The 27,552-nt window shown below is 43.7% G+C and overlaps 1 protein-coding gene across 4 annotated transcripts; it reads right to left on the bottom strand.

The window, feature by feature from the left end:
- Positions 1 to 316: 316 nt before the first annotated feature.
- edaradd (EDAR-associated death domain) lies at positions 317 to 27,503 on the bottom strand. 4 transcript variants are annotated; one of them, XM_061837909.1, is made up of 6 exons: positions 27,059 to 27,497; positions 17,407 to 17,468; positions 17,015 to 17,057; positions 4,430 to 4,497; positions 1,581 to 1,629; positions 317 to 1,486 (listed from the first exon to the last, which is right to left on the bottom strand). In XM_061837909.1, the coding sequence occupies exons 1-6, from the start codon at positions 27,090 to 27,092 to the stop codon at positions 1,092 to 1,094; spliced, it is 651 nt and encodes a 216-aa protein (XP_061693893.1). In that variant the 5' UTR covers positions 27,093 to 27,497; the 3' UTR covers positions 317 to 1,091. The 4 variants fall into 4 exon arrangements, with proteins under 4 accessions (XP_061693893.1, XP_061693894.1, XP_061693895.1 ...); XM_061837910.1 differs by having other exon boundaries at positions 317 to 1,483; positions 27,059 to 27,492; XM_061837911.1 differs by lacking the exons at positions 17,015 to 17,057; positions 17,407 to 17,468 and having other exon boundaries at positions 27,059 to 27,503.
- Positions 27,504 to 27,552: the final 49 nt, after the last annotated feature.

The following is a 27,552-nucleotide window of genomic DNA, read 5'->3' on the forward strand; positions in this document are numbered from 1 at the left end:
GTTTCATTGTCAGACAAGTGACAATATCGCTTTCAATTAACTGTGAATGAATATTATTTGAATCTTGTGTTCAATAAAAACACCAGTAAATGAAATATATTTTCAAAGATGACTAAAAATCTTGTTTTGGATCAAATACTAATGTGTGTGGTAGAATGATGCAATTGTAAAGAAGTTTGTAAGGACTTGGATTCAGGACCGATGGGTTGAAAGCCCCAATTCCATGATGATACAGGTCTATAAAAAAAAAAAGAACACTGTAAAGTTTTTAGTTATTTATTTACATATTTACTGAGAAAACAGATGAACTAAAAAAAAAAAAAAAAAAAAAAAAAAAGAAGTTAAAAGCTTCAACTGCATCATTTTGCACATTCAAGCAGTTCTATTCCCCATATTCCATTTACAATTTTGAGCATTGTGGTCATTTATTTGAATGCGAAATATGAATGTCAAATGGTCTTATGGCATCCAAGAATGAACTCAGGCTCATTTAAAAATTTACCATACAAGCACTAGTCATTATTATCTATTACAGGCACATGCACAGAGATTTTATAGAGCAAGTGCTAAGGCACAGAAAAAGTGCACCCATGGAAAAATATCTGTTCACAGGGAGGGACCTTCGTGGTGGGGGAATAGATGGGGGCGATCCCAATGTCTTTTACATTAGCTCTGGGGAATAAATGGGCTGCGGCAGGGAAGGGAACTTTATTCATCCTGGCCACAACAGCAGCAAAGAGGGCATTTTTTTTCATCCAGGGGAAAAGGACTAGTGCTTGTGCACCACTTGGGGTCCGTCTGTGCATGTGCCTCATCTATTACGATTCCTTCAATTGGAAGAATTAACCTTTGTACTTACTGTAGCTACTGTAATTGTAAACATTTGAGACGATTCAGAAATGTAATATGGGGATCCATAATTTCTCCCCCCAAAATATCAAGCTGTTGATTTCTTTTGTATTGTTGCACTTCTTTAAATGTTGTCAAACAATATTATGTGGTCCAAAGTATCCAAGATGTTATGGAAAAATCAGATTGAAACCAAAATAGAGAAGCAAGACAGATAATTTGTGAAAGAGAAACTGTCCATGTTATTTTCTTTGTTGCCAGCGTGAGGGCCAATCATTTTCTATCCAAGCCTGCAACAATCGCAACACGTCGATGCGCTTGTAAAAGCGGCACAGTTCAGTGAGTTCTGCGACAGGTTTCTGGTTGTAACGTAGTAGGAACTCCTGCGTTGGGCTGTGGGACAGAGAACCTTGGGTCCGGTGCTCCAGCAACGTGAGCTCGTCGTAACTCATCCCCCAGCGGCTTGCAAAGTTCTTCCAGTTTTTTACTATGCAGTGGTTCGGGTCCAGTTTGAGTCGTAGTAAGTCCAGAAGATCTTTGTCATTCAGGAGATCGCTAATCTTGGGTGGAGGTGCAGGATGGCAGAACTTTTCACAAGAGCTGTTCAAATGTAGTTGGAGTTCTTTAGGGTGGTCTTCTTGGCAGGATTAGAAAATACAGAATGATCAAAGAAGGATGAATAATTTCACTCATTCATATTCATTTAGCTCCATTTGTTTATTTTGATATACCTGCTGAAGGAGATGCCGGGCAGCTACATCCTTCAGTATCTTTAACTGGCTGTAACAGAAACACACAGTAGATATAACTTCAAAGATATTAATTGTTCTGCTCTTGAGACTATTTTATCGTCGTTTGCCACTCTCGTACCATTTGAAGGTAAAAGATAGCCATTCAACAAATCTAAACATTTAGCCTGGTAATGAATAATACTGGCCTTAAATGCATCGCTGCTTTAGGATGAACAAGACAAAGTGTTACACTTTGAATGTCTATAGAAAACTTTTATTGTGGAAATATAAATTCCGTAGGAAAAAGCTGACATGCCTTTTGGTTTTAGCCACCACAATGTTATAAACCAAAAGACATTAATATTTTACATTTTTGTTGTAAACTTATGTTGCGCAATTACTGCAATGAAGTACAACTGAACACATGAACATGACATTACAGTGTGCCCTTGCTCATTTGTATGGCCCCCACATATTTGGGGATTTTGGATTTAAAAAAAAAAAAAAAAGAAGAAATCACCATTTAAGTCTTAAGCTTTTGGTAAAAAAAAAAAAAAATAGGGTACGATTAAATCAAATCTGCAGTCCTCCCAATATTAAACTCAACAGACAACTGAAGTGAAGTGAAGCAATTTAATGACACCTGGAGAAAAAACTTGTGCAGGTGGTTTATTATATCACTAGTTCAAAACTTTCATGGCGTGCAAAGTTTGGGCAGATTTCTTCACAGAATTCAACTTTTTAGGAATTCCTGATTTTGTGGGTTTAATGACAGAGATGTCCAAATTACGCAAAAAATAAATACTTGAAGTTGTCTAAATCGCGGGCTCTGGATCTATGAAAATGAAACTTTTTGAATGGAGCTATAGAAATAAACTTTTCCAAGACATATTTTTTTGGAAAGCGTCATAGGCAAGCGGCTCAGGCATGATATTAACAGTGGTTTTATTCCAGAAAGAGGTCAAACACAAATAAGCAGTCCAAAACAGGTGGAAGCACAAAAACACTAGGTAACAGGCGAGATCCAAAAACATGCACAAGGTCGTCGCTGGGGCGGAAGTGATAGTCCGCTGTGGCTTGGTCGCCGACGAGGCGTGAGCGGAAATCTGCTGTGGTTCCGTTGCCGGCGAGGCATGGACGGATGTTGGTTGTGGCTTGGTCAGAGAGCAGCGGGAGACACAAGGCGGCACCCTACTTGGGCGTCTCCTCTGTGGCCATGCAGAGGACCCAGATAGATGGCAAAAAACGGGTCTCCCAGAAAGGATCGGAGGAAGAGGACTTGGACGCACAGGTCGTCGGTACTCAGGGCTGGAAGAGTGGGGCGGCAAAAAAAACTGAGTGGGACTGAAACAGGTAGCCGATCGCATCAAATTCAGGTCCTCCTCATAATCCGAAAAATCTGAGTCCAGCAAAATAGGTGGTGGTGAGCGGGTCGTGGCCGGGAAATAATCAGGACACCCAGGTGGTGCAGATGGCGCGGTAGGTGAGGACAACAAGATGGAGACCATTTGGATAGGAGATACTTGGTCTTCGGGCTGGGAGCATTGGGAGGCAGACAGGCGGCCTGGGCGGCGGCGTACCCAGCGACGCTGTTCTGGCAGGTTTGTTCTGTCATAGGCAAGCAGCTCGGGGCGGACCCAAATGCAGGACTCTGAGGCGAGGGCATGATATTAACAGTGGTTTTATTCCAGAAGGAGGTCGAACACAAATAGGCAGTCCAAAACAGGTGGAAGCACAAAAACGCTAGGCAACAGGCGATATCCAAAAATGTGCACAAAGTCTGATGAGTAACCTAACCAAACTTAGAAACATGGACAGAACCTTATCAAACTAAAGAAGCACAGGCTTGCTGTGAGAAAGGAATGGTCTACACTAAACTTGCGAACTTATGCACAGAAGTGGAGTATCCCAAGTGCAGTGATGGCAACGCAACGAACTCGCAAATGCCGTTGACACATTCACAACTTAAATGCCTGGTCAATTAGTGTCCAAAATGTAACGCAGTTGTGTGACAGCTGTCAGAGGTGGAACCTCCCAGGGCAGTGGTTTGGCCATGCCCCTCACAGGTAACACTTCCCATAGCAGTGGTCTGCCAGTGCCCCTGATCGAAAGGGTCTGTATAAGCGCTTCTTCAACAATACCGTATAGCCATTATCTGTCATATCCACGTGTTATTAAAGTGTTTTACTTGGTTGTTTCGTGAAAGATGTACCAATTGCTGCTATAGCTTCTTAGTGGTATAACAATTAAATGATGAGTAAAAAAAAATATATATACATATATATGCTGTCACATAATGGCCCCCTAAACATTTCTGGCTTCTCTTTTAAAAGTATGCATTCCTGCTCTGTTGTTGCACAAAGTGCTTCAATGTGGGCTCTTGAAAGAGGTCTTTTACCATTTTGAACAGGACAAAGGAATTTAAAACAGAATACACATTTTATACAGCTTTCCTTGCATGCCAGCATATGTGGTCTGGTTCTTTTTGTGGTGCGAAACACAACAGCAGCGTCTGAGTTTAATCATTTCAGTTAAAAGGCTGGTCTATTCAACCTTAATAATTATATTGGTAATTACCAATGCTGTTAATATAGGGAGGCTGTCGCTTAAACCTGTCATAAGGTGGTGGTCTCGTAAATCTGTAAAGTATTGTATTCCGGCCAGTAAGCTGTTGTTAAAAAGTTGGCGCAGTAAAATGAAATCTTCCAGTATGAGTTTAGGAAGAATAAGAATCCTGCCTGAATTATCCACTTTTGAAACTTTTCTGTAAAGTGTATGTGAGTGTGTGACAGCCAACAGTAACGTAATTGTGGTTATACAAACAATTTTGTGATAGTGATCGTACTGACCTGCCTGATTCTGTAGGAGGGGCTCAGGTAACCAGAGGGCATGGAGCTCAGGTGGAATGTTACAGCATCTGGGGGAGAGACTTCATATTACACACTGGAGACTTGTCAAAGAAGTGACTTGTGCTCCTGACTGTCTCCTCACACATGCGTTCACTTTGGCATGGCATTCGTTAAGGTTGCTGTTCAAAAGAAGCGGATTTGATTCTCACACTTATTGCCTTCTGCTGTCCTTACAAGATCCTCGCTCTTTTAAAATAACAGATGGTGATGCAAAGTGAGATAAAGAATTACAAATACTAATGTACACTATCACGTTCTGTCGGGCCATGTTTTCTTTGCTGACTTAAACATTATCAGAACATGAGGGCCAGCACACCCATTATGTGAGACAAGCACATGCCTTGAATATTATTTCATTATAAAATGCATTATTCCTGGTGGCACGGTGGACAACTGGTTAGAACACACCCCTCACAGTTCTGTGGACTGTGGTTCAAACCCCAGCCCAGTTTGTGTGGAATTTGTATGTTCTCCCCGTGCCGGCATGGGTTTTTCCTGGAAAGTCCAGTTTCCTCCCACATCCAAAGAACATCCATTAATTACAGACTCTAAATTGCCCGTAAGTGTGACTATGTACGTGAATGGTTGATTGTTTTTGTGCCCAGCGATTGGCGATAAACCAAATCAGGGTGTACCTCGCCTCCTGCCCAAAGATAGCTGGGATATGCTTCAGTACTCGCATGACCCTAGTGAGGATAAGCAGCTAAGAAAATGGATGGACGGATGTACAGTGAAGAAAAAAAGTATTTGAACACCCTGCTATATTGCAAGCTCTCCCACTTAAAAATCATGGAGGGGTCTGAAATTTTCAGCATAGGTGCATGTCCACTGTGAGAGAGATAATCTAAAAAGAAAAGAAATCACAATGTATGATTTTTTTAACAAATTATTTGTGCGATACAGTTTCAAATAAGTATTTGAACACCTGAGAAAACCAATGTTTGCCTTTGTTTGCAATTACAGAGGTCAAACGTTTCCTGTAGTTGTTCACCAGGTTTGCACACACTGCAGGAGGGATTTTAGCCCATTCTTCCACACAGATCTTTTCTGGATCAGACAGGTTTCTGGGCTGTTGCAGATAAACATGGAGTTTCAGCTCTCTTCAAAGATTCTCTCTTGGGTTTATGTCTAGAGAATGGCTAGGCCACGGCAGAACGTTGATATGCTTCTTATGGAGCCTATCCTTGGTTTTCCTGGCTGTGTGCTTCAGGTCATTGTCATGTTGAAAGACCCAGCCACGACCCATCTTCAATGCTCTGACTGAGGGAAAGAGGTTGTTACACAAAATCTCACAATACATGGCCGCGATCATCCTCTCCTTAATACAGTGCAGTCGTCCTGTCCCGTGTTCAGAAAACACCAAAAAGCATGATGCTACCACCCCCATGCTTTACAGTAAGGATGGTGTTCTTGGGATGGAACCCATCATTTGTCTTCCTCCAAACACGGTTAGTGGAATTATAACCAAAAAGTTCAAAACCGCAAAACCTTCTCCTGTCCCATGTGCAGAAAAACACCCCCAAACTTCACAGTACGGATGGTGTTCTTGCGATGGAACTCCCCATTCGTCTTCCTCCAAACACGGTTCGTGGAATTATGACCAAAAAGTTCCATTTTGGTCTCATATAACCACAAAACTTTCTCCCATGAATGCTCTGTATCATCCAAATGGTCATTTGCCATCTTAAGACAGGCCTTGACGTGTGCTGGTTTAAGCAGGGGAACCTTCCGTGCCATGCATGATTTCAAACCATGATCTCTTAGTGTATTACGAACAGTCACCTTGGAAACGGTGGTCCCAGCTCTTTTCAGGTCATTGAAGTCCTATCGTGTAGTCCTGGGCTAATTCCTCACCTTTCTAAGGATCATTGAGACTCCACGAAGTGATATCTTGCATGGGGCTCCACTCTGATTGAGATTGACCGTCATGTTTAGCTTCTTCCATTTTTTAATGATTGCTCCAACAGTGGACCTTTTTTCACTAAGCTGCTTGACAATTTCTCCATAGCCCTTTCCAGCCATGTGGAGTTGTACAATTTTGTCTCTGGTGTCGTTGGACAGCTCTTTGGTCTTGGGCATGTTACAAGTTTGAGTCTGACAGATTGGGTGGACAGGTGTCTTTATGCAGCTAACACCCTCACACAGGTGCATCTGATTCAGGATAATACATGGAGTGGAGGTGGACTTTTAAAGGCAGTCTAACAGGTCTTTGAGGTTCAGAATTCTAGCTGATAGACAGGTGTTCAAATACTTATTTTCAGCTGTATCACACATCGTTAAAAAAAATATATATATATATACACATTTTGATTATTTTCTTTTTAGATTCTCTCTCTCACAGTGGTCATGCACCTATGGTGAAAATTTCAAACCCCTCTATGATTTCTAAGTGGGAGAACTTGCAATATAACTGTGTTCAAATACTTATTTTCTTCACTTTACTCCATACGATGTGTGGCCCCACGTTGATGAAGATGGAGGTTGAGGACTAGCACACCCGAGGTCAGTACAGTTTGCTGAATTTCATTGGCCATGGTTGTCAAGTGATCAAATTTTAGTGCATCCTCCTCCCTTTTCTCAACACTTGTGTCCACTTCCTCCTCTTCAGCACAAAAGAGCCACACTACTAGCACTGAATAATTATGTAAATAAGGCAAGCTCAATGCACTATGTACTGTACACGACACATGGCATGGAGAGATTGATTAGCCTTCAGCAAACTGCACTGAGCTCAGGTGTGCTCGTCCAGTTGTTCCTACCCACCGTACTGGGGCCAGTCGACGGCCCTGTAGCATTTTGGTGCAACCAGACAGTTCAGTTCTCAAACATCATCGAAGGAGGCATGTCTGTTTCTAAGAATAGTCTTGCTCAGAAGAAAAAAAAAAAAAAAAAAGAGCAAACAACGACCCATAGATAGGTTTTTCAGTCACAAAACCACGTACACTATGGACGATACACCAGAGCTGTGCCAACCAGCAAGAGAAACCGTAAAATATGCCTGAGTCACAATTAATAATTTCGTGTGTCCAATCTCACAGTCACTGTTAAAATTAAATTTGTTATTTTTCAAAGCTATCATTGTCAGGGGCGTGGTTATGCCACTGTCTTCCGCGTGGCTGCTCCTGGCAGCAGCTCCCCACTTGCGCCTCATTATTAATTATGTCATGTTCTGTATTTAAGCCTCGTGTTTGACGTCATTAGTTGCCAGTTTGTTGTGTGTTTGTGTGTGTATGAGTTTAGCCCGAGTTTGCGAGATTCTTGTGAGTGATTTGCCTCGTTAAAACGACTCAATTCCTGTGCCACCATAGTCAAGTTTTGTTTCATGTTCCAAGTTTTTCACATTTTAGTTAGGACCTCGTTTCTTGTTTTTGGACCCTGCATTTTGGCATCTGTTTTTTGTGCTTTTGCCTTTTTGGACTGCTACACGTGTACCAACCATGTCCACGCCTTGGAGTCCTGCATTTGGGTTCTACCCCATGTCTCTTGCTCATGACAATCATGTTTTAAATTTCTTAAAATTTATTTATTTTTAAGTTGGAAAACATTTATACCCGGTCGTGGATAAAGTTGAAGGAAATGGATGGAGGGACGTTTATATATTTATTTCTCTGGAAAATATTTTGGCGTAAAATAGGTTTTGATCTTTGGTTTCATTCTACAATCAATAGTGTACTTTTTGTTGTTTAAACGAGAAAAATGTGAGAAAATGTTAATGACTCTTTGAGAAAAGTTTATAAAGAATGTGGTTAGAGGTTTAACAGCCTTCAGACATATATAAGAAACAAAAAAAAACAAAAATACTGTAAATGAAAACCATAGTGTAAACTAACTAGACTTTATTAGATTTTACTAAGTTTTTCTTTACGCTTTTTACTGCTGTCAAATAGGTAGTACAGATAAAATGTACTCTCTTCAGCTATTAGCGTCATCTCCAATTATTTTTTAAAACAATAATGATTTTCATGGATTATATTTATCACTGGCGGCAGAGTAGATGACTGGTTAGTATATCTACCACACAGTTCTGAGGATGGGGGTTGAAATCACGGCCCCGCCTGTGTGAAATTTGTGTGTTCTCCCTGTGCCTGCGTGCGTTTTCTCTGGGCAGTCCAGTTTCCTCCCACCCACCCCCACCAAAATACATGATAGGTTAAGTGGTGACTATAAATGGCACGTATGTGTGAATGGTTGTTTATCGATACCCTGCGATTTGGTGGTGACCAATTAAGGGTGTGCCTCACCTCTCACCCGGAGATAGTTAGGATAGGCTACACCAAGTTTGCAAGCTTAGCGAATATCAGCGGTACAGAAATCAGATGGATAGATATTTATTATTCTCCAAAATATTTTTTTACAGTGTGCCCCTGCTGTACCTAAGTGGCTGTGTTGCTGTATTTTAAATCTGCCAGAGGATGTAATGTGAAGACTGATGCAATTAGCAATTGCTACAGTGTAATCTTTTACGTGGTCAGATGAATCAGAGAACACAATCAAGTCTGCAATCTCCAAGAATCAACCATCTTTTTCATTATACTCCCACTGCCACACTTACAGTATCACATTACACACAGCAGAATGGATGAGCCAGGAAGTCAGACAAAGTAATGGGATTGAATGTCATTGTCGAACACCGGACTCCTGATTGCAAACTGATAAGAAATAAGAATAAGAAAAGCCAGAGATGGACTTGTCACCAGTGAATGACAATGACTGTGGTCTTGATATTTTGAAGCTTGTGCTGACATCAGCAGCGGACTGACTACAGCCTTAAGAATAGCAACCAAAATAAAACATCCCAAATTGATAGAATAAAAGATGGGGCCAGCAGATTGTCATTAAAATATCTATTTCCCCTTCTCGACTTGACTGAGAAAATATGCTCTTTAATAGTGCTTTACACATGAAGTCTTCAGCACTTTGGTCCAACCATCTTACGTTCTGCAACATTATCCTTCTGAAATTCCTTGTGGGAGGTTTGAAATCTGGATCCATCCACCCATTAACAATAGCATTCATAATCCTTTACCACAGTATTTCCAAGAAAAGGTGAAAAGGGCGAGTGGCAAGGCCGGTCCGAACATATTATGGAAAAGATTTCAACTCGATCTGTCAAGTAAAATTATTTAACAAAAAGTCTTACTCTAAGATCTGAAATAAGATCTTGTACATTGAAACAATTCTTATTCCCTTGGTGAACATTTAGAAAGTCAAAATTGTCATAAAATAAGCACAGTAAGATGTTTTCACTAGAAATAAGATACTGTAAATTCATAAGGTACGATTTGAGTTTTTGATGAGTACAACAATAGTTTTGTGAACAGGTTATGGTTAAGGTTGTCACTATCATCTTTTTAGAAATCAATTATTGATCATTCCATCCATTCCATAATTGAATAATACGCAAAAAATATTTTGCATTAAAGTTTACTGCAAAGCCGCTCCCCCAATTACTGTTCATTAACCGATTATTGCGCATTTGTAACAGTTTATTAAAGAAGCAAAAGGAAATTAACAATTTAACAATATCATACAAAATGGGGGGATGCTGCACTCACCAATGTTTTTGAAATAGAGGGCTATTTCTTGGGTACTGGTAAATCCCACGGGCTGCTACAAGTAGTTTGATATACTGTACACTTCGAGGCCACTTGAAGTTTAACTGTTAAAATACACATTCATATTACGGCAGCAAGTAACGATTATTTCCCTGATAGAGGAAACTATTATATTATCCTTTAAATGATGATTCAGTGACTGGTTTTGTCCATAACATCTGTCAGAAAATAGCCAAAAATGTTAATCAGTTTTCCAAAGCAAAGGAGATGCAATATCTTATTTTGATTAAACACATAAGATAATCTTTCTGCTTTCAACGGAGGACTACAGAAATCAAGAATATTTACTGTTGAGAGGATGAAATCAGAGAAACTGAATGATACTTGTTGATTAAGATCGATAGATTAGCTGTCATTTAATCCATTAAATGTAGCACCACTTGTGTTTTAAGTCAACAGATCTCAAATATTTTACACCAAGTACCACCTAAAAAAAAAAATTCTCAAGTATCCCCATAACGGCCAACATGAAATACTGTAATGTAGGATGACTGGTACCGAAATTTCTCGAAAATAAGGCACATTTTTTTTTTCCAAAAACATTTCACAAGTTAGAGTGGATTATATTTAGGTATTGATGAAAAATATAAACTACAATCACATTGTATAGTCGTATACAGGTGCATAGGGTGGTTACAAAAAAAAAAGATATACATATACATTTCGATATGATATTCGATGTCTTATGTTACACATTTATATATATTACAGTAATGTGCGCCCCCCAACCTGAGCTCTCTGACCTCCTCGGGGGACCTTCGCATTTTAGGATCATTAGTGTAGCATATTGGTTGCAACTGCACGAAAGATCAGAAATGACTGCTCGTGAGTTTGTTTTAACTTAAACTAAGACAAAAAAAAAATGTCGACTACGACTAGTTGTGCCGCTTTTAAAAGAAATGCGTTATCGGTGATGAGAGGAACCTGGAAGCAGCGCCCAGTCCAAAACAATGAGCGCTCAATGGCTTCAGGTTGTTATCAAAACAATGTGAGCTCAAACTACGTGGTACGAGCATAATGGAGTACATAAAAAAACAAAAACAACAAAAAAAACGGGAGAACACACACAAATGAAATGCTCGCTCTTTTTTTTTTTTTTTTTTTAAAGTGCCTGTTACGCTCCGGTCTACATAGTTCGCTCTCACGCTGTTTTGATAGCACAGATAAACGCCGTAGGAAAGCTGCTACAGATTGTAGCCAAATGGAGGGCAAGAGGCTGCGCTGCTGAACCAGAACCCTTGGGATTCAAAACATATTTCCTCACAAACGCCACGGATGGCACAGAGGACACGCTGTTGGAGCAAGAGGGGATGATAATGATGCAATGCAGGAGGCACCGGAAGTGGGCTAAGTCATCAATGATGGGTTCCACAACAATACACCAAAAGGTAGCTACGATGGATATTTTGCAGATTGGAGATGAGTCAGATGCTTCTTTTGAAGTCTTGGCCAAGGATGTGTATTGTAGAGGATAAACTGCACTATGCACAAATATTTAAATGCAAAAAAAAACGTTTAAGTTAAACAGTGTTAAATAGTTCATTTATTTAAGACTATAATATGTGTTAACAGTATGAATTAAATGTTTTGCCATCGTTGAGCATTTATTTGAGTTGGTTGAGGGATTCTGTTCTGACAAATGCAGGGACAAGAAGAGGGGTGTCCTGTGGCCTGTCCCAAGATGTATATTACCGCTGCATCACTACATGCACAAAGATTATTATTAATGATTGTTGTACAGAGGTTTTTTTGAAAAACAATACAAGTACAAACATAACAAAATATAAATACAGATCATTCGTAATATTTTGAGCATATGGGTAGCTGGAAATTGGTGGTGCACATTGTACATTGGTAGAAGGCTTTTCCTGTTTTTTAGGTCAAATTTTGGGGTGCGCATTATACTCGAGAAATTATAGTAAGTTTTTGCCCAAATATATTGTAAACCACTGTAAAATTCTGCACAATTAAATCAAATTATACAGTAGTGTTCAAAATAATAGCAGCCTGTGACTAACCAGATTAATCCAGGTTTTCAATATATTTTTTATTGCTACACGTCAAAAGAGTTAGATTCTGAGAAAGCCAACAAGACCCAGCATTTATTTATGATATACACACTTAAAGAAGGACTTTGTCCAAAATTTCTATGTACAATAAACCCTCCAATCTGAAGCAATATTATTATTGCATATATTTTGCACATTGATTGAAAAAAAAAAAGTTATTGAAATTAAAGAACATATTTGAAATTCACGCAATATCTGGATCCCTGTCAGCTTTCATAGCCAGAGCCGGAACAAACATCCATGACCCCGCCCTGTGATGTAACCGGGGCTTAGCATTCCTGACAAATCTTTCTTGCTAGGCCAAAATGCCGACGTGTTGTGCACCAAACTGCAACAAAACTGAGAAATCGCACCTGAATTTGTCATTCTTTAACCTTCTGTGGGGTAAACCTGACAGAATAAAACTGTGGCTGTCACAATTGAGGCTTGATCATCAGCCAGGGAAATCTGCACACATCACAGTTGCCACTTTGAAGAACAGTTTCTGGAACAGGACGCTAAATTTTTCATCGCACTATATCTTTACAACAAACAGGAGAAAACAAACAGTGGACGCCTATCCTACTATTTTTTAACATAAAATCAATCAGCCATGAGAGAAATAGAGATAGACAAAAGAAACACTGAACAATAGAGGTAAATAAGAGGTTTTTGTGCGCTATTTATGTGGGCGATAATATAAAATAACATCACCATTACTGGTTTTTAGTCACCTAGCTATAGCCCCAAGCAACAAGATACTTTATCATGGGTGTTGTTATACCAACACTGTTGATTGATGAAGTGATGCAGACATGTTGATCGGGATCTAAGTTCATTCCGATACGCACCATTTTTGTTTGACCTTTTCGGACTCACGACAACACTGGCATTCTGCCACAGTTGGCATTAGGTCACAAAGAGACACAAACACCAGTCTTTCAAAACGAGCCTGTCTGGAAAATTTCAGAGTTCTATATTTTGGGACTGTTGTTGTGTTTCGTCATCAGCGTCACTTCCCCTGTCCAACATGTCAAGTTCCGACTGTGTGTATTCTGGCTCAAACCGGTTTAGGCTTGGATATTGTACATTATATTATTTTTGTTTTGTTTAATGTGTTTGTAATTATTTTTCACAAAAATCAGGAACAAAACAGCAGATAGTTGTTTGTTCGGTGAAACGATATCCACGAGGAATGGGATCATATCAGCAAGCACTGGTGATGTAGCAAACACTAATTGGCTGTCATTTTGCAGCCGGGATAATCTGATCCTCTGATCAAGAGAAGAACTGTGCAGCATTTTCGAAAATAGTTTACAAGTTACAGATGTTTCAATATGAAATCTGTGGATAATTTTAGCATTAAAAGAAACACTGAGCCCTCCTCTACTAACTTTTAACGTGTGCTCCAATGCCCATTATCATCAATAAAGTTGTCCTTTAAGGCAATTGGGCAATTTATTGAAACGGGTGTGCTCTCAAAAGAGCAGTGTGACATTCAATCAGTGAGGTCACAATTTTTGTGAGAATCAGGTAGACCCTATTTAAGGATGAAGCCAGCACCTGTTGGACATGCATTTCTCCTTGAAGGCCTGAGGAAAATGGGTCATTCAACACATTCAGAAGAACAGCGTACTTTGATTGAAGGCTTGATTGGAGAGGTGCAAAGAAAGAACAAAACAAAACCAGCGACACATGGCAGAAAACAGAAGAAAACTATCAAGAGGGATCGCAGAATAACCAGAATGGCAAAGGCTCAGCCAATGATCAGCTCCAGGATGATCAAAGACAGTCTGGAGTTACCTGTAAGTACTGTGATAGTGAGAAGATGTCCGTGTGAAGCTAATCCATTTACAAGGATCCCCCGCAAAGTCCTACTGTGAGGAGGTCTGTTAACCAACAGAATCCTTTCACACATTCAATGATAACAAACCATGGTTTTCAGCCAGACCTAGGCAACTCCGCCATGCTAAAGAGATTGCATATCATAGTGGGGACAGGGCCCTCTATAATCGCACTAGAAATCAGCTTACTAAAGAAATTAACATTGCAAAGAGACTATGCAGTTAAAATGGAAAAATCTCGGCACTAATGACTCCAAATCAGTTTCGCACAGTCTACAATTGCCCACTAACTACAAGCTACGTTCACCCCCCGTAGAAAACAAGAGCGGGCTAGCCGACGACCTAAACAGCTTTTACTGCAGATTCAAAACAGACACTTCTGCACTATACGCCCACCAATCCGCACCACCTTCCACTCCACCGTTTAGCATTCACGAAGAAGACGTTAGACAGATTTTCAAACAAACAACAAAAGATCAACAAAGCACCGGGCACAGACCTCGTGTCCCCATTCTGCCTCAAAGTCTGCGCAGACCAACTTGCTCCTGTCTTCGCAAAGATCTTAAACAGGTCTCTAGAACTGTGTGAAGTACCAGCCTGCTTCAAACGCTCCACCATTATACTGGTCCCCAAAAAAGCATAAGTCTCAAGTCTTAATGACCACAGCCCTGTTGCTTTGACATCTGTGATCATGAAGTCCTTTGAATGCCTTGTGCTGGACCACCTCAAGAGCGTCACAGGTTCCCAGCTGGACCTGCTGCAGTTTGCCTATCAAGCTAACAGGTCTGCAGATGATGCAGTCAACATGAGTCTGCACTTCATCCTTGAACATCTCGATAGCGAGGGTACCTATGCGAGGATCCTGTTCGTGGACTTCAGCTCTGCGTTCAACACCATCATCCCTGAACTCCTCTCCTCCAAGCTCGGCGTCATGCCTGCCATCTCCCGGTTGAGCTACAACTTCCTGATGGGCAGGACTCAACAGGTGAGGCTGGGGGACACTGCCTGATCCACATGCACCATCAGCACTGGCGCATCCCAAGGTTGTGTCCTCTCACCTCTGCTCTTATCGTTCTACACTAATGCTTGTACCTTGTGGCATCCGACTGTCACACTCCTGAAGTTTGCAGATGACACCACGGTCATCGGCCTCATCAAAGACAGTGACGAGTCTGTGTATCGACAGGAAGTGGCGAGACTGGAGCTTTGGTGTGGTCAACACAACCTGGCGTTGAACACTACAAAGACTGTAGAGATGATTGTGGACTTTAGGAGGCAACCTTCACCAAAGCTGCCCCTGACGCTGTCCAAATGTCTTGTGGCAACTGTTGAGACCTTCAAGTTCTTTGGAATTACAGTCTCAACGAACCTGAGGTGGGAGACGAACATCAACTCCATCCTGAAAAAAGCCCAGCAAAGGATGTACTTCTTGCGGCTTCTGGGGAAGCACGGCCTGTCACAAGAGCTGCTGAGACAATTCTACACAGCGGTCATCCAATCACGACTGTGTACCTTAATCACAGTCTGGTTTGGGGCCACCACAAAAAAAGGACAAACTCAGACTGCAACGAACAATAAAAACAGCTGAGCGGATTATCGGCACCACTCTACCCACTATTGAGGACTTACACACAACTAGACCTAGGTCGAGAGCAGGTACGATTCTTTCGGATCCTCCACATCCTGGCCACCAGCTCCTTCCTTCGGGAAAGCGCTACAGATCAATGAAAGTCAAAAGTAGCAGAAATATGAACATTTTTTTTCCCTCTGGGAATTAAGTCATTACATTCTTAGTCAACAAATTTACTATCTTCTGCCTTGTGCCATTGTTGGCACACTCACATTCTGCAGGTCCAATCAATAACAGTATTAGTAATTTATTTTGTAGACTATCGCACTATTTGTCACTTTAACCAACTCCCTTTGCACATCTGTCATTGCACTGGTCTATTATGAGAACCGGTAACAGGTAAAGGGACTCTGTACAAATTTTACACAATGTGGGATATTGAGACACTTATCTCATACCTGTTCTAAACAAAGAAGATTTAACATCTTGCACGACTTTTATAAGGAATAGTTCCTATAAATAGAAATGTCTCTTGTTCTTTGTTCTTGCTGCTTTGTTGTTCTTTGTTTTGTGTGTTGTACCAGGGCAGCACCGTCTGGTGGAGAAAAATTCCTTGGGTGGTTTATTTATTCATTTTACACACTTGGCCAAATAAAGTGGAAAACTGATAAGTGGAAAAACTGGATAAATGGATTGATTATGTTCATGGGCATCCAGTGAGTTTGTCATGGTCCTGCCGGTCCAGCCCTGGCTGTGAGTGTGCCCGCACAGCTGCACTGATTAGGAGGCGCACACATGCACCTCATCGGCAGAGATTAACCCCTGTGTATATATAGGACCCAGTGGAAGGTCTGGCTTTGCCAGATCGTCGCAACTCATGGCCCGTTCCAACACTCCCGTATTCTTGATCATCAACCCTGATATACCGACCTCAGCCTGTCCTCCGACCGACCCCGTAACCTTGACGTCTTTGATACTCCTGCCTTCTCTGATCGATCTCCCATGTACCGACCCCATGCCTGCCCGCGGACCTGATCTCTTCGCCCGTCGTCCTAACTACCGCTGCTCCACTTGACTGTCTGCCTGATTCCCGACTTTGAAACGAATAAACACTTTTCCTAAACTGCCTCTGCATCTCTGGAGTCCTGCATTTGGGTCCTCCTCCGTACCGATGGGTCGTGACATAGTTAGCTTTTGAGTAGCACCTTAGCTTTAGTATAACAACCTACAACAGCGATAGTCGTGTTGTTAACACTTGTTAAAAGGCATAGAGAAAAAAAAAGAAATATCTCACTCTCAGATTTTATGAGTGCTAGGCCACATTTGAAAAATGAGCAAGAAACGAAAATATCTTTAGAATCCTCGTAAACTGGAGGTCAAAAAGTTTCCAAAAACCAACTGCATTAGACTGTGTTGTTTGGTGTATGTGCTTTGATTAACATACTTACCATTAGGATCAGTAACTTGAATGGGATAATTGGCTTCTAAAGACTGTGACAGAGAAAAGGAAAGCAGTTAGTCGTCGAAAAAATAAATAAAAAATAAATAAAGAGCTCTTGTGGAAGCTAAGAATGAAGCTTGACACACATCGGCCTTCTACTGTAAGGGAAAATTATTGTGCAAAGACAGAAAATGGCATGCTGGAACTTGTTCCTCAGTGAAACCTTGTGTGCTTGCTGCAGTTATACAGTATGGCATCTACAAGTATACCAAAAATATGTGCATAAAAGAAAGGAATAAAGGCAAACCAGCATGAAGCAAACAAGACAATGAAGGAAAAGAGAGACGGAGTCAGTTGGTACACAAGATTGGAGAGAATAAAATCAGCATGAATACTCACAAATTCTGCTACAAAGGTGGTGGTGTCTGTGTCCTCCACTGGCTCTGAGCTTATTCTGTCCGCTTTCAAACATAGGGAGGTTTATTAAAATCGAAATCCATGGCCACCATGACACGTTTGATGAACTGCAGATACAGGAGTGCCTAAAGATACGAGTTTAATTTGTTCTGTGATGAAAGTCATATCACTCTTAAGTCAAATCATCTATCCTCATTGAAATGGCATTTGGAAATATTAATATGTAGCAGCCTCAAAAAAAAAAAAAAAAAAAAAAAAAGTGTATATCATGAATGCTGGGTCTTGATGGTTTTTCTGAAAATCAACTGGACATACTGGTAAATTGTTTGACATGTGGCAATAAAAAGTATTCTGAAAACATGGATTCATCTGCTTAGTCACATTGTACCCTATTATTTTGAAAACTACTGGACAGTACATGGACAACTGCACAATATACAGTATGTGTTTCAGATCCTCAAAGAGGATAAAGAATTTAAGTGTGTACCATTATAGCTGGACCAGACTACAATATTTTAACCTCCATATTGGCCTGATTTAGTTTACCATTAGAGTTTCCTAGATAGAGGCCTGACATATTTTGTCGGGAATGGCAAAACTTCTTGTATCCATCCATTTTCTTTGTCGCTTATCCTCACAAGTCTTGCAGGCCATGCGAGAGCCTATCTCAGCTGTCAACAGGCAGGAGGCAGGGTACACCCTGAACTGGTTGCCAGCTAATTGCAGGGCACATCTCGGGGCAATTTAGTGTGTGCAATTAATGTTGCATGTTTTGGGAGTGCCCAGAGAAAACCCAAGAAGGCACGGGGAGAATATGCAAACTCCACACAGACGGGTCCGGGATTGAACCCGGGACCTCAGAACTGTGAGGCCAACACTTTCCAGCTGATCCACTGTGCCGCCCAAACCCCGTCGTTTGACATAATTTATGAGAAACAATTTGGTCCTATGATAGTGCTCCAACACCAGAATGAAAACTCTAGCATTTTATTATTATTATTATTTTTTTTTAAAGGGATATCTTCTGTGTTGTACACTGGTATAAAACTCAAGGCCCGGCAGTTTACTTCCCCTACCCTCCGTTTTGTAATTGAATTGAATTTTAATGAATTTTTTGTAAGTAGAAGCGCTTTTTTCATGTAAATATCCTAATCCGTTCCAACCCCATTGCCAAAAATAAGCATTCAAAGTACATAATGTAAAGACTAACACAAATTATCTTAATTTACCTTTGGTCGATTACGCGAAGAGTGAGTGACAAACGAAATCATAGAAGACGGAGGAGGAGGCAAAAGTTTGACACCTGAGAGAAAACATACGTACGAATGTACGCACGCACAATTTAATTCCACTAAAGTTTCTAGGGGCTCACGGTGAATAAAAATGAATCAACTTGCAAAAAAAAAAAAAAAAAAAAAAAAAAAAAAAACAACTCGTGAAAAAGTTGTACTTTACTGTGTGCTAGCCTGTGACAGTGTGGTAAAGGGCTAGCATGATTCAGTGACAGTCGCGTGTCCAAGGGAAATGAAAAGGATCATAGGTTAAGATTGATATCCCTCCTAGCCAATGGGATGCCAGGAAGATGCTACGGCAATAGCAATCGGAGAGCAGCTCCATCGCGCCACACAAACCCAGACACAGGATGTTTATATTTAGTGGAATTGACGGGGTGTGAATCCACCACCTAATTTTTCCGATTATATCCTGAATTTTCCTTCGTAACGGGAGCCAATATTTTTCCAAGGAAGCATTTCGTAAATACCACTGTATTCAACATGCCTGATCATTTTACTTCCATGTTTTTTTTTTTTGTTTTTTTTTTTTTGGGGGGGGGGGAGCATGATGGGTTAGCTGGTAAAGCGTTGGCCTCACAGTTCTGAGGATCCGGGTTCAATCCCGGCCCCGCCTGTGAGGAGTTTGCATGTTCTGCCCGTGCCTGAGTGGGTTTTCTCCGGGCACTCCAGTTTCCTTCCACATCCCAAAAACATGCAACAATAATTGGACACTCAAAATTGCCCCGATGTGTGATTGTGGGTGTGGCTGTTTGTCTCAATGTGCCCTGCAATTGGCTGGCAACCAGTTCAGCGTGTACCCTGCCTTTTCCCGTTGACAGCTGGGATAGGCTCCAGTACTCCCTGCGACCCTTGTGAGGATAAGCGCCTAAGAAAATGGATGGATGGTGTTTTTTAGATTACGATTTTTTAAATTACAAAGATGACTCCGACACTGATTTTGATATCTCTGGTTCCTTCCCTAGTTTTTCAAATCCAAATCAGTTTTTTTCCACAGTTCCCTTTCTCCGGGACTGCAAGTCCAAGCCCATGTAATTTCCTACTGACCTTTACTTGGGCACTTATTTGGGCATCCATCCAGGATCTCCTGGATGGTAACCAGTGGAGGGGCCCAAGTAAAGGTCAAATTTTGCTCTCCTGTCCCCCCTGTTCCTAAGTCACATAATTATTCTCCAGCTACTGAACACTTCCACAAAGTAAAGGTGAGACTTCTTGTTACAGTTTCAAAGGAAGAAGGTTAAATGCAGGTCTGTCACAAGACATGTAAAACCTTTTCCTGCATAAATGTCATGCAATACATTTATGGCAATGAGACAACCCATGTTTTACCATGCACTCATCACCCCTTCCTAACTTATGTAAATGTGATTTATGCAGTAACCACCATGCAAATTTCATATGCAACAATGAATATAGAAAACAGAATAACATGTGTGGCACCCAAAACAAAACAAAAAAAAAAAAACAAAAACGCAGCTTTGGGTGGCCTTGCAATTAAGTTACAAAATAAAACAAGCTTAATGATCATGTTAAACCCAAGATTTGTTGACCATTGTTACTCCTTTTTTTGGAAATCAAGGACGTGCTACTACATGCTCAGGATAACGTTCAAAAGATGAAATACAAACCACATAATAATAAACTGCTTATGTTCTATAATTCCACCCAAATAAACCTTGCTTGTCTACTATTTGACCACTTATGTCTCCTATGAAACTATTAAGAACAGTTTGTGACCAACTTGCATTGGGGGACTTTTTTTTTTTTTAACAGTGTCGCTACAAGTTGAAAAGAAAGTTAATTTGATTTTCTATACACCCCACCTTGTGATTGGTAATTGTACGTCATTCACTGTAATTGTTCAACACACTCAAACTTGAATGGCACAGTGACTGCTGTCATAATGGATTTTTTCGAAAGAAACATGATTTAGGTTAGACAATCTATTCCAGGATGCTGGCTGACTTGCAATTTGTTTAGATTTGGAAAACATCTTCGCCTGTTCCCATCATAAAACTGTTACTTACCATAGATACGAGCAATTAGATAACTGATCTCTGAACTTGTGTGTGATTTGAAAAACATTTTTGTCCTGAATATACTGGATGAACCAGGCTCTATGATTCTCGAGGCTCCATTATATTTAATTGGAGACTCAAAATTACCCTTCGGTGTAATTGTGAGTGCAAATCTTTGTTTGTTTTTATGTTCCCTACAATTGGCTGCCGAATAGTTCAGGGCGTACCCCGCCTCCTACCCAAAGATAGCTATAATAGGCTCCAACGTTCCCGCGACGCTTGTGAGGATAACTACATTAAATTACATTGTTCAATTCTTCATCAGATAGAATACAATTCCACTGCAACATGTTGACAAGTTGTTGTTGTCACATCCTGGTGGACCAATTAGTATTACTATTATGGCATATTTGATAGACAATTGCACGATTAGTCATACACTCCTCAAAGTCTTGACAACCTTTGCACAAAGGTCATTGCTATAGCTGGACTATTGCTCTAACTGGGATTCTAACTGCTCTAAATGCCGGAAGACTGCATCCCATGTGCAAGTCTGTTTTTTGTACTCAACATGTATGTCGTACGAGGGTGGCTCCAACTACCGGAGACAAATTCCTTGTGTGTTGTTTACATACTTGGACCATAAAGTTGATTCTCGTAAACAGCTCAGATAATGGATGAATGCAAGGTTCCAGTATAAAGTTATTTTGATTAAAATACAAAGGGCATGTACTATTAAAATATATTTTCATATGCATATGCCAAGTAGTGCACTCTGTTTTGCCTCAATTGCTTCAAGGGATTATTTATCAACAATTATTTCTGCACCAAGACTTCAAGATAACTTAACTGATTTAAAGTGGTACCTCAATCACCTGTTCACAGTTAAACGAGACGAAAGGAGCATTCTCGCAACCTAGTGTTGCGGCTGTACAATTCGGCCAAAGACTGAATTGCACAGAGTCCATCACAACTGGAACAAAAGAGTGGAGAGAACAAAACAACAACAGGTCATCAGTTTCGGATCGTCCTGATATATACCACGTCAACGTTATAAATGCTGCGTAGCCTTAAGATGCGTTGATTCAATACTGCGTTTCAGTCCATGTGCGGCGGCACGGCCCAGCTGTTGAATGTTAGCCTCACAGTTCTGAGGACCGGGTTTCAAATCGCAGCTCTGATTGTGCAAAGTTTGCATGTTCTCCCTGTACCTGTTGGGGCTTTCTCCGGGTAGTCCGGTTTCCTCCCACATCCCAAAAACATGTATTAATTGGCGACTCTAAATTGCCCTTAGGTGTGATTGTGACCGTTGCCCGATGACAACTGGGATTGGCTCCAGGACTCCTGCAACCCTCGTGTGGATCAGCGGCTCAAAAAATGGATGTGGAAATCCATGTTCAGTTACTGTCAAAACTGTTTTTCCATTTTGATTGCTTTAGATTTATGGTGTGGATGTGTTTTACTAAAAATATGTATTACAATCCCATTTTGAGGTTACAAACAGCACATAATGAACCATTTTGAGCAGCAACATAAGTTTCCATAGTCACACAACACAGGAAGTCCCATTCAGATCCAGTTTTACATTTGATCATTTCGTTTTTCCCAAGAACTGTTTTTTTTTTCAATACTTTAATTTGTATTTTATTGGTGCAATTCTAGTTATTATCCGTCTATGTTCTAACAATGCTAAATGTGTATTTGTGGTGTTTACATAATTCACCCGCGGGACCTCGAGTTGGGGTGCGGGGTTCCGCACGGACTGTTTTTGTTGTTGCGCTTCCGGAGGAAAGGTTAACAGAGTTCCCGCCGTTATGCGAGTAGTTTTGTGATGTCGAACAATAAAGCAAGTTCTGTTTCTGTGTCCGACACTCCGCCTCCGACTCCTTTTCTCCGGCGCTACACTGGTGACCCCGACGTCAGTCCCGGCGTTTTCGAGACTGAAACGAACATGGCAACCGCCATCCTCAAATTGCCGGAGTTTTGGGAGACGTCCGCGGCAGCGTGGTTCGCACAGACTGAGGCTCAGTTCGCCCTCCGCGGGATCTCAGATGATTCCACGCGTTACTACCACGTTGTCTCAGCACTCGGGAGCTCAACGGCGGCCAGAGCAGTGAACTTCATCACCTCTCCCCCGGCCCGAGATAAGTATGCTGGGATCAAGGCTCACCTTCTCAAGGTTTTTGAACTTTCACGGCCGGAACGTGCCCGACGTCTGTTGGCTATTAATGGACTGGGGGACAGCAAACCTTCCGAACTCATGGAAATGATGCTAAACCTGCTGGGCACGGAAGAGCCCAATTTCATTTTCATGGAACTGTTTCTCAGGCAAATGCCACCGCATGTTCAGACGGCGCTCGCGAACAGTACTATCACTGAGCCCCGGGCCCTGGCCGAGGAGGCCGACCGTTTCTTCCTGGCAACCCAGCGCTTCTCCCCTGAGACGCTGGCCGCGACGCGCAGTTACTCACCTTCGGGCGCGGGGGTGGCATCCAGCAGGGGCCCCTTCGGCACCGACGGCCGTGCTGGCACAGGCTTGTGCTACTTCCATGCCCGTTTCGGTGCGAAAGCGAAGAGGTGCCGCGCCCCTTGCAACTACGACGCGTCGGGAAACGCCAAAGCCCACGCTTCGCAGCGGCCGTGAGCGTGGGCGCGAAGAGCCGGCTGCTGTTCGTCAAGGACAACCTTTCCGGGCGCAAATTCCTTTGTGACACCGGCGCCCAGAGGAGCGTCCTGACGGCCACTGCGGAGGACGCCGCTGGCGGGACTCATGGGCCACCCCTACTGTCCGCTAATGGCCCCCCTATCCGCTCTTATGGCATGAGGACTGTGGACTTGTGTTTCGGGAGTCAGCGCTTCACATGGGACTTTGTCACTGCGGATGTCTCATTCCCTCTCCTCGGCGCTGATTTTTTTTGTGCCCACGGGCTGCTGGTGGATGTTAAGAGGGGCCGTCTGGTGGATGCACTGACTTTTTCCACGGTCGCCTGCGTCCGCAATGAGGCGACTTATGGTGGTCTCTCCAGTTCGCTATCGGACGGCACCAAGTACCAACTCCTCCTTGGTGAGTTCCCTGCCTTGACACGGCCCACTTTCTCCTCTACCACGACTAAACATGGGGTCGAGCACCACATTGAGACCAAGGGCCCCCCGATCCACGCGAGGGCCCGACGGCTTGATCCCGAGAAGCTAGCAGTCGCTAAGTCCGAGTTTGCCAACATGGAGCGTCTGGGCATCGTCCGCCGCTCGGATAGCCCGTGGGCCTCGCCACTACACATCGTCCCTAAACCGAGTGGTGGGTGGCGACCGTGTGGTGACTACCGCCGCCTTAACGACGCCACTACGCCCGACCGCGACCCTGTTCCACACATTCAGGACTTCTCAGCCCACCTGGCAGGCAAAATCTTGTTCTCCAAGGTCGACCTGGTGCGCGGGTATCACCAGGTTCCCGTGCACCCCTCAGACGTTCCCAAGACAGCTGTAATCACTCCGTTTGGACTGTTCGAGTTTCTGAGGATGCCGTTTGGTCTTAAAAACGCGGCACAATCTTTCCAGCGTTTAATGGATTCTGTGCTCAGGGACTTCCCATTTGTGTTCGTCTATTTGGATGACATCCTCGTCGCCAGCTCCTCGGAGGATGAACATCTGATGCACCTCCGCGACCTCTTCGCAAGACTTGAGCAGCATGGCCTGATCATCAACCCGGCAAAGTGTGTTTTCGGGGTGCCCTCTATCCAGTTCCTCGGGCACCTCATAGACAAGAACGGCGCCGCCCCCCTTCCGGCAAAGGTGGAGGCCGTCTCCGCTTTTCCCCGACCTCGCTCGGCTCGGGGCCTCCGGGAGTTCCTGGGGATGGTGACTTTCTACCACCGGTTCATCCGCCGGGCGGCCCACATCATGCGCCCGCTCTATGAGGCTCTTAAAGACAAGGCCCCCAACCGGGACGTTGAATGGACGGCCGAGAGGATGGAGGCCTTCGAGGCTACGAAGGCCGCACTGAGTCGTGCCGCTATGCTGGCTCACCCGACCCACGGGGCCCCTGTCGCTCTCACTACCGATGCATCGGACTACGCTGTTGGAGCCGTATTCGAATAGTGAGTCGGCGGCGCCTGGCAACCGCTTGCCTTTTTCAGCCGTCAGCTGGTCCCCAGGGAGCGCAAATACAGCACGTTCGATAGAGAGCTCCTCGGCCTCTGGCTGGCGATCCGCCACTTCCGCTCCCTATTGGAAGGCCGTGAGTTCACGGCATATGTGGACCATAAACCCCTCACTTTCGCCATGTCCAAGGTGGCCGAGCCGTGGTCCGCCCGCCAGCAACGCCAACTGTCGTTCATCTCTGAGTACACTACGGACATCCAACACATCGCCGGCAAATCCAATGTGGTCGCGGACTGCCTCTCCAGGGCGATCGTTGGCACTGTGCATCTGGGTCTCGACTACTCCCGCATGAGCGCAGACCAGGCCTCGGACCACGGGGTGCAGGCCCTCAAGACTTCTGACACGGGTTTGCGCCTGGAGGAAGTCGCGGTTGGTGACTCGGGCGTCAGGTTGCTGTGTGACCTCTCGGCTGACCAGCCTCGGCCGCTGGTCCCTGCAAACTGGCGAAGAGCTGTTTTCGAGGCGGTCCACAACCTCTCCCACCCCGGAAGGAAACCGTCCGTGAGGCTGGTGGCCCAGAAGTTCGTGTGTGGCGCGGTCTCAAGAAAGATGTGCAGGCCTGGGTCGACTCGTGCGTGGCCTGTCAGCGGGCTAAGGTGCATCGCCACACAAAAGCCCCCTTGGAGCCCTTTGCTGTCCCCGAGAGGAGGTTTGACCACGTCAACGTTGACTTGGTAGGTCCACTTCCTCCCTCGCACGGATTCACCTACTTGCTCACCATGGTGGACAGGACGACCCGCTGGCCCTCTCCTCGACAACGTCGTCAGACGTGGCCCGGGCGTTCATCGGCACGTGGGTTGCACGCTTCGGGACACCGTGCGACCTTTCTTCAGATCGTGGCCCTCAGTTTACCTCTGAACTCTGGAACGCAGTCGCTGAGAGTTTGGGGGTCAAGCTGCACCGCACTACCGCCTATCACCCCCAGGCGAACGGTCTTTGCGAGCGGTTCCACCGCTCCATGAAAGCAGCCCTGCGTGCCGGCTTGACGGACGGCAACTGGTTGGATAAGCTCCCGTGGGTCATGCTCGGCCTCAGGTGCGCCCCCAAGGAGGACCTGTTGTCCTCATCCGCCGAACTCGTCTAAGGCCAGCCACTGCGGGTCCCCGGCGAATTCATCCCGGACGCCACAGCGCCCTGGTCCGCAGCCAGGCAACGGTCCTCCCTGCTGGAGGCCGCAAAAGGGTTTGCGCCGGTTCCCACGTCGCAACATGGCACCCCAGCTGCCCGGCTGCCCCGTCACCTGCGCTCTGCGGATTTTGTGTTTGTTCGTCATGACGCCCACCGTGGACCTCTCCGCCCCCCATACGACGGGCCGTTCAGGGTCCTGGAGCACGGGGATAAGAGCCTGCTCGTGGACATTGGCGGCAGACCCGAGACTGTTTCCGTGGACAGGGTCAAACCCGCGCACCTGGACATTGCCCAGCCTTTGGGGTTGGCCCTCCCCCCGCGTCGGGGTCGTCCCCCTTTGCCCTGTGCCCCTGCGCCCGCCGGGGTACCCTTGACCCCGCCTGAGCCCTTGTCCCGTGACTCAATGGACAGTGCGGCCCCGCCCCCATCGGCCCCTACAGTGCACACTCGCCGGGGTCGGGTCATCATCCCTCCACGGCACAAGGATTTTGACTATGGGTGAATTCTGGGGGGGCTTGTGTGGTGTTTACATAATTCACCCGCGGGACCTCGAGTTGGGGTGCGGGGTTCCGCACGGACTGTTTTTGTTGTTGCGCTTCCGGAGGAAAGGTTAACAGAGTTCCCGCCGTTATGCGAGTAGTTTTGTGATGTCGAACAATAAAGCAAGTTCTGTTTCTGTGTCCGACACTCCGCCTCCGACTCCTTTTCTCCGGCGCTACATATTGCCTAATTTGATGCATCATAGATTTTGTTTTGAAATACATTTTTAATTAGCTTATTAGATGTCTTTCATTTTCTTATTTGTCCCCTGATAATGACCTTTTTAGCTTTACCTGTCCATCTTTCTTTGAGTTGTTCGCTAATTATAAAGCAGTGAAATATAATTCATGAGTCGGAGAGGTTTCCATCACAACGGAACACTTGCCACACGTGGTACCGCTAAAATTAAGTTCCCTGAAGGTATGACTCAATGGAAATAAACTGAGTTTTCCCCAGTTCGATAAAATGATTTAATGTAGAAGTGATCTAAAGACTTACCAAACGGTTCTTTAAGAGTTTTCAAGGTGCTCATTTTGTAAGCCTCTCCAATAGTGCATATGAGTGCGGCGAGAAGTGAAAGATGTGGTTACCAGCCAGTGGCGGCACCAAAATAACCACTTACACAGAACAGAAGAACAGGTAGGTCGATAAATGCTGCGTTCATGTTATGCTTGGAAATTTTAAACAGTAACTTGGTGGGAGGGACTTCCTTCTTTTTTTTTTTTTTTTTTTTAAATGTTTTACCAAAAACCGTCCCAAGGCGTTTGAATTCATCCTTGAGGTTCAGTTCCCTTCCTCACCCCCCAACCCCCGCCCCGCAAACATGTCTGTAAATAGTGATGTTTGAACGAGTTTCTGCTTCAAACTACAAAGATTATGTATGAATAGAGAAGACAGGATTGCATTAATGTTGTTTTCTGTTTTTTTGTTTGTGACAGTGGAACTTCAGAAAGAAATTTCACCACTCTGTTCTGTACATTGAGCAGTGATAA

This window comes from Syngnathoides biaculeatus, chromosome 12 (genome assembly GCF_019802595.1).
Source record: "Syngnathoides biaculeatus isolate LvHL_M chromosome 12, ASM1980259v1, whole genome shotgun sequence".
NCBI classification, from domain to species: domain Eukaryota; kingdom Metazoa; phylum Chordata; class Actinopteri; order Syngnathiformes; family Syngnathidae; genus Syngnathoides; species Syngnathoides biaculeatus.

Coding starts and splice junctions, on each gene's coding strand:
- edaradd (XM_061837909.1), bottom strand. CDS start 27,092: ATGAGCACCTTGAAAACTCTTAAAGAACCGTTTG. Junction 17,058..17,406: donor CCACCTTTGTAGCAGAATTT/GTGAGTATTCAT, acceptor TCTCTGTCACAG/TCTTTAGAAGCCAATTATCC. Junction 1,630..4,429: donor CCTCCTACAGAATCAGGCAG/GTCAGTACGATC, acceptor TTTCTGTTACAG/CCAGTTAAAGATACTGAAGG.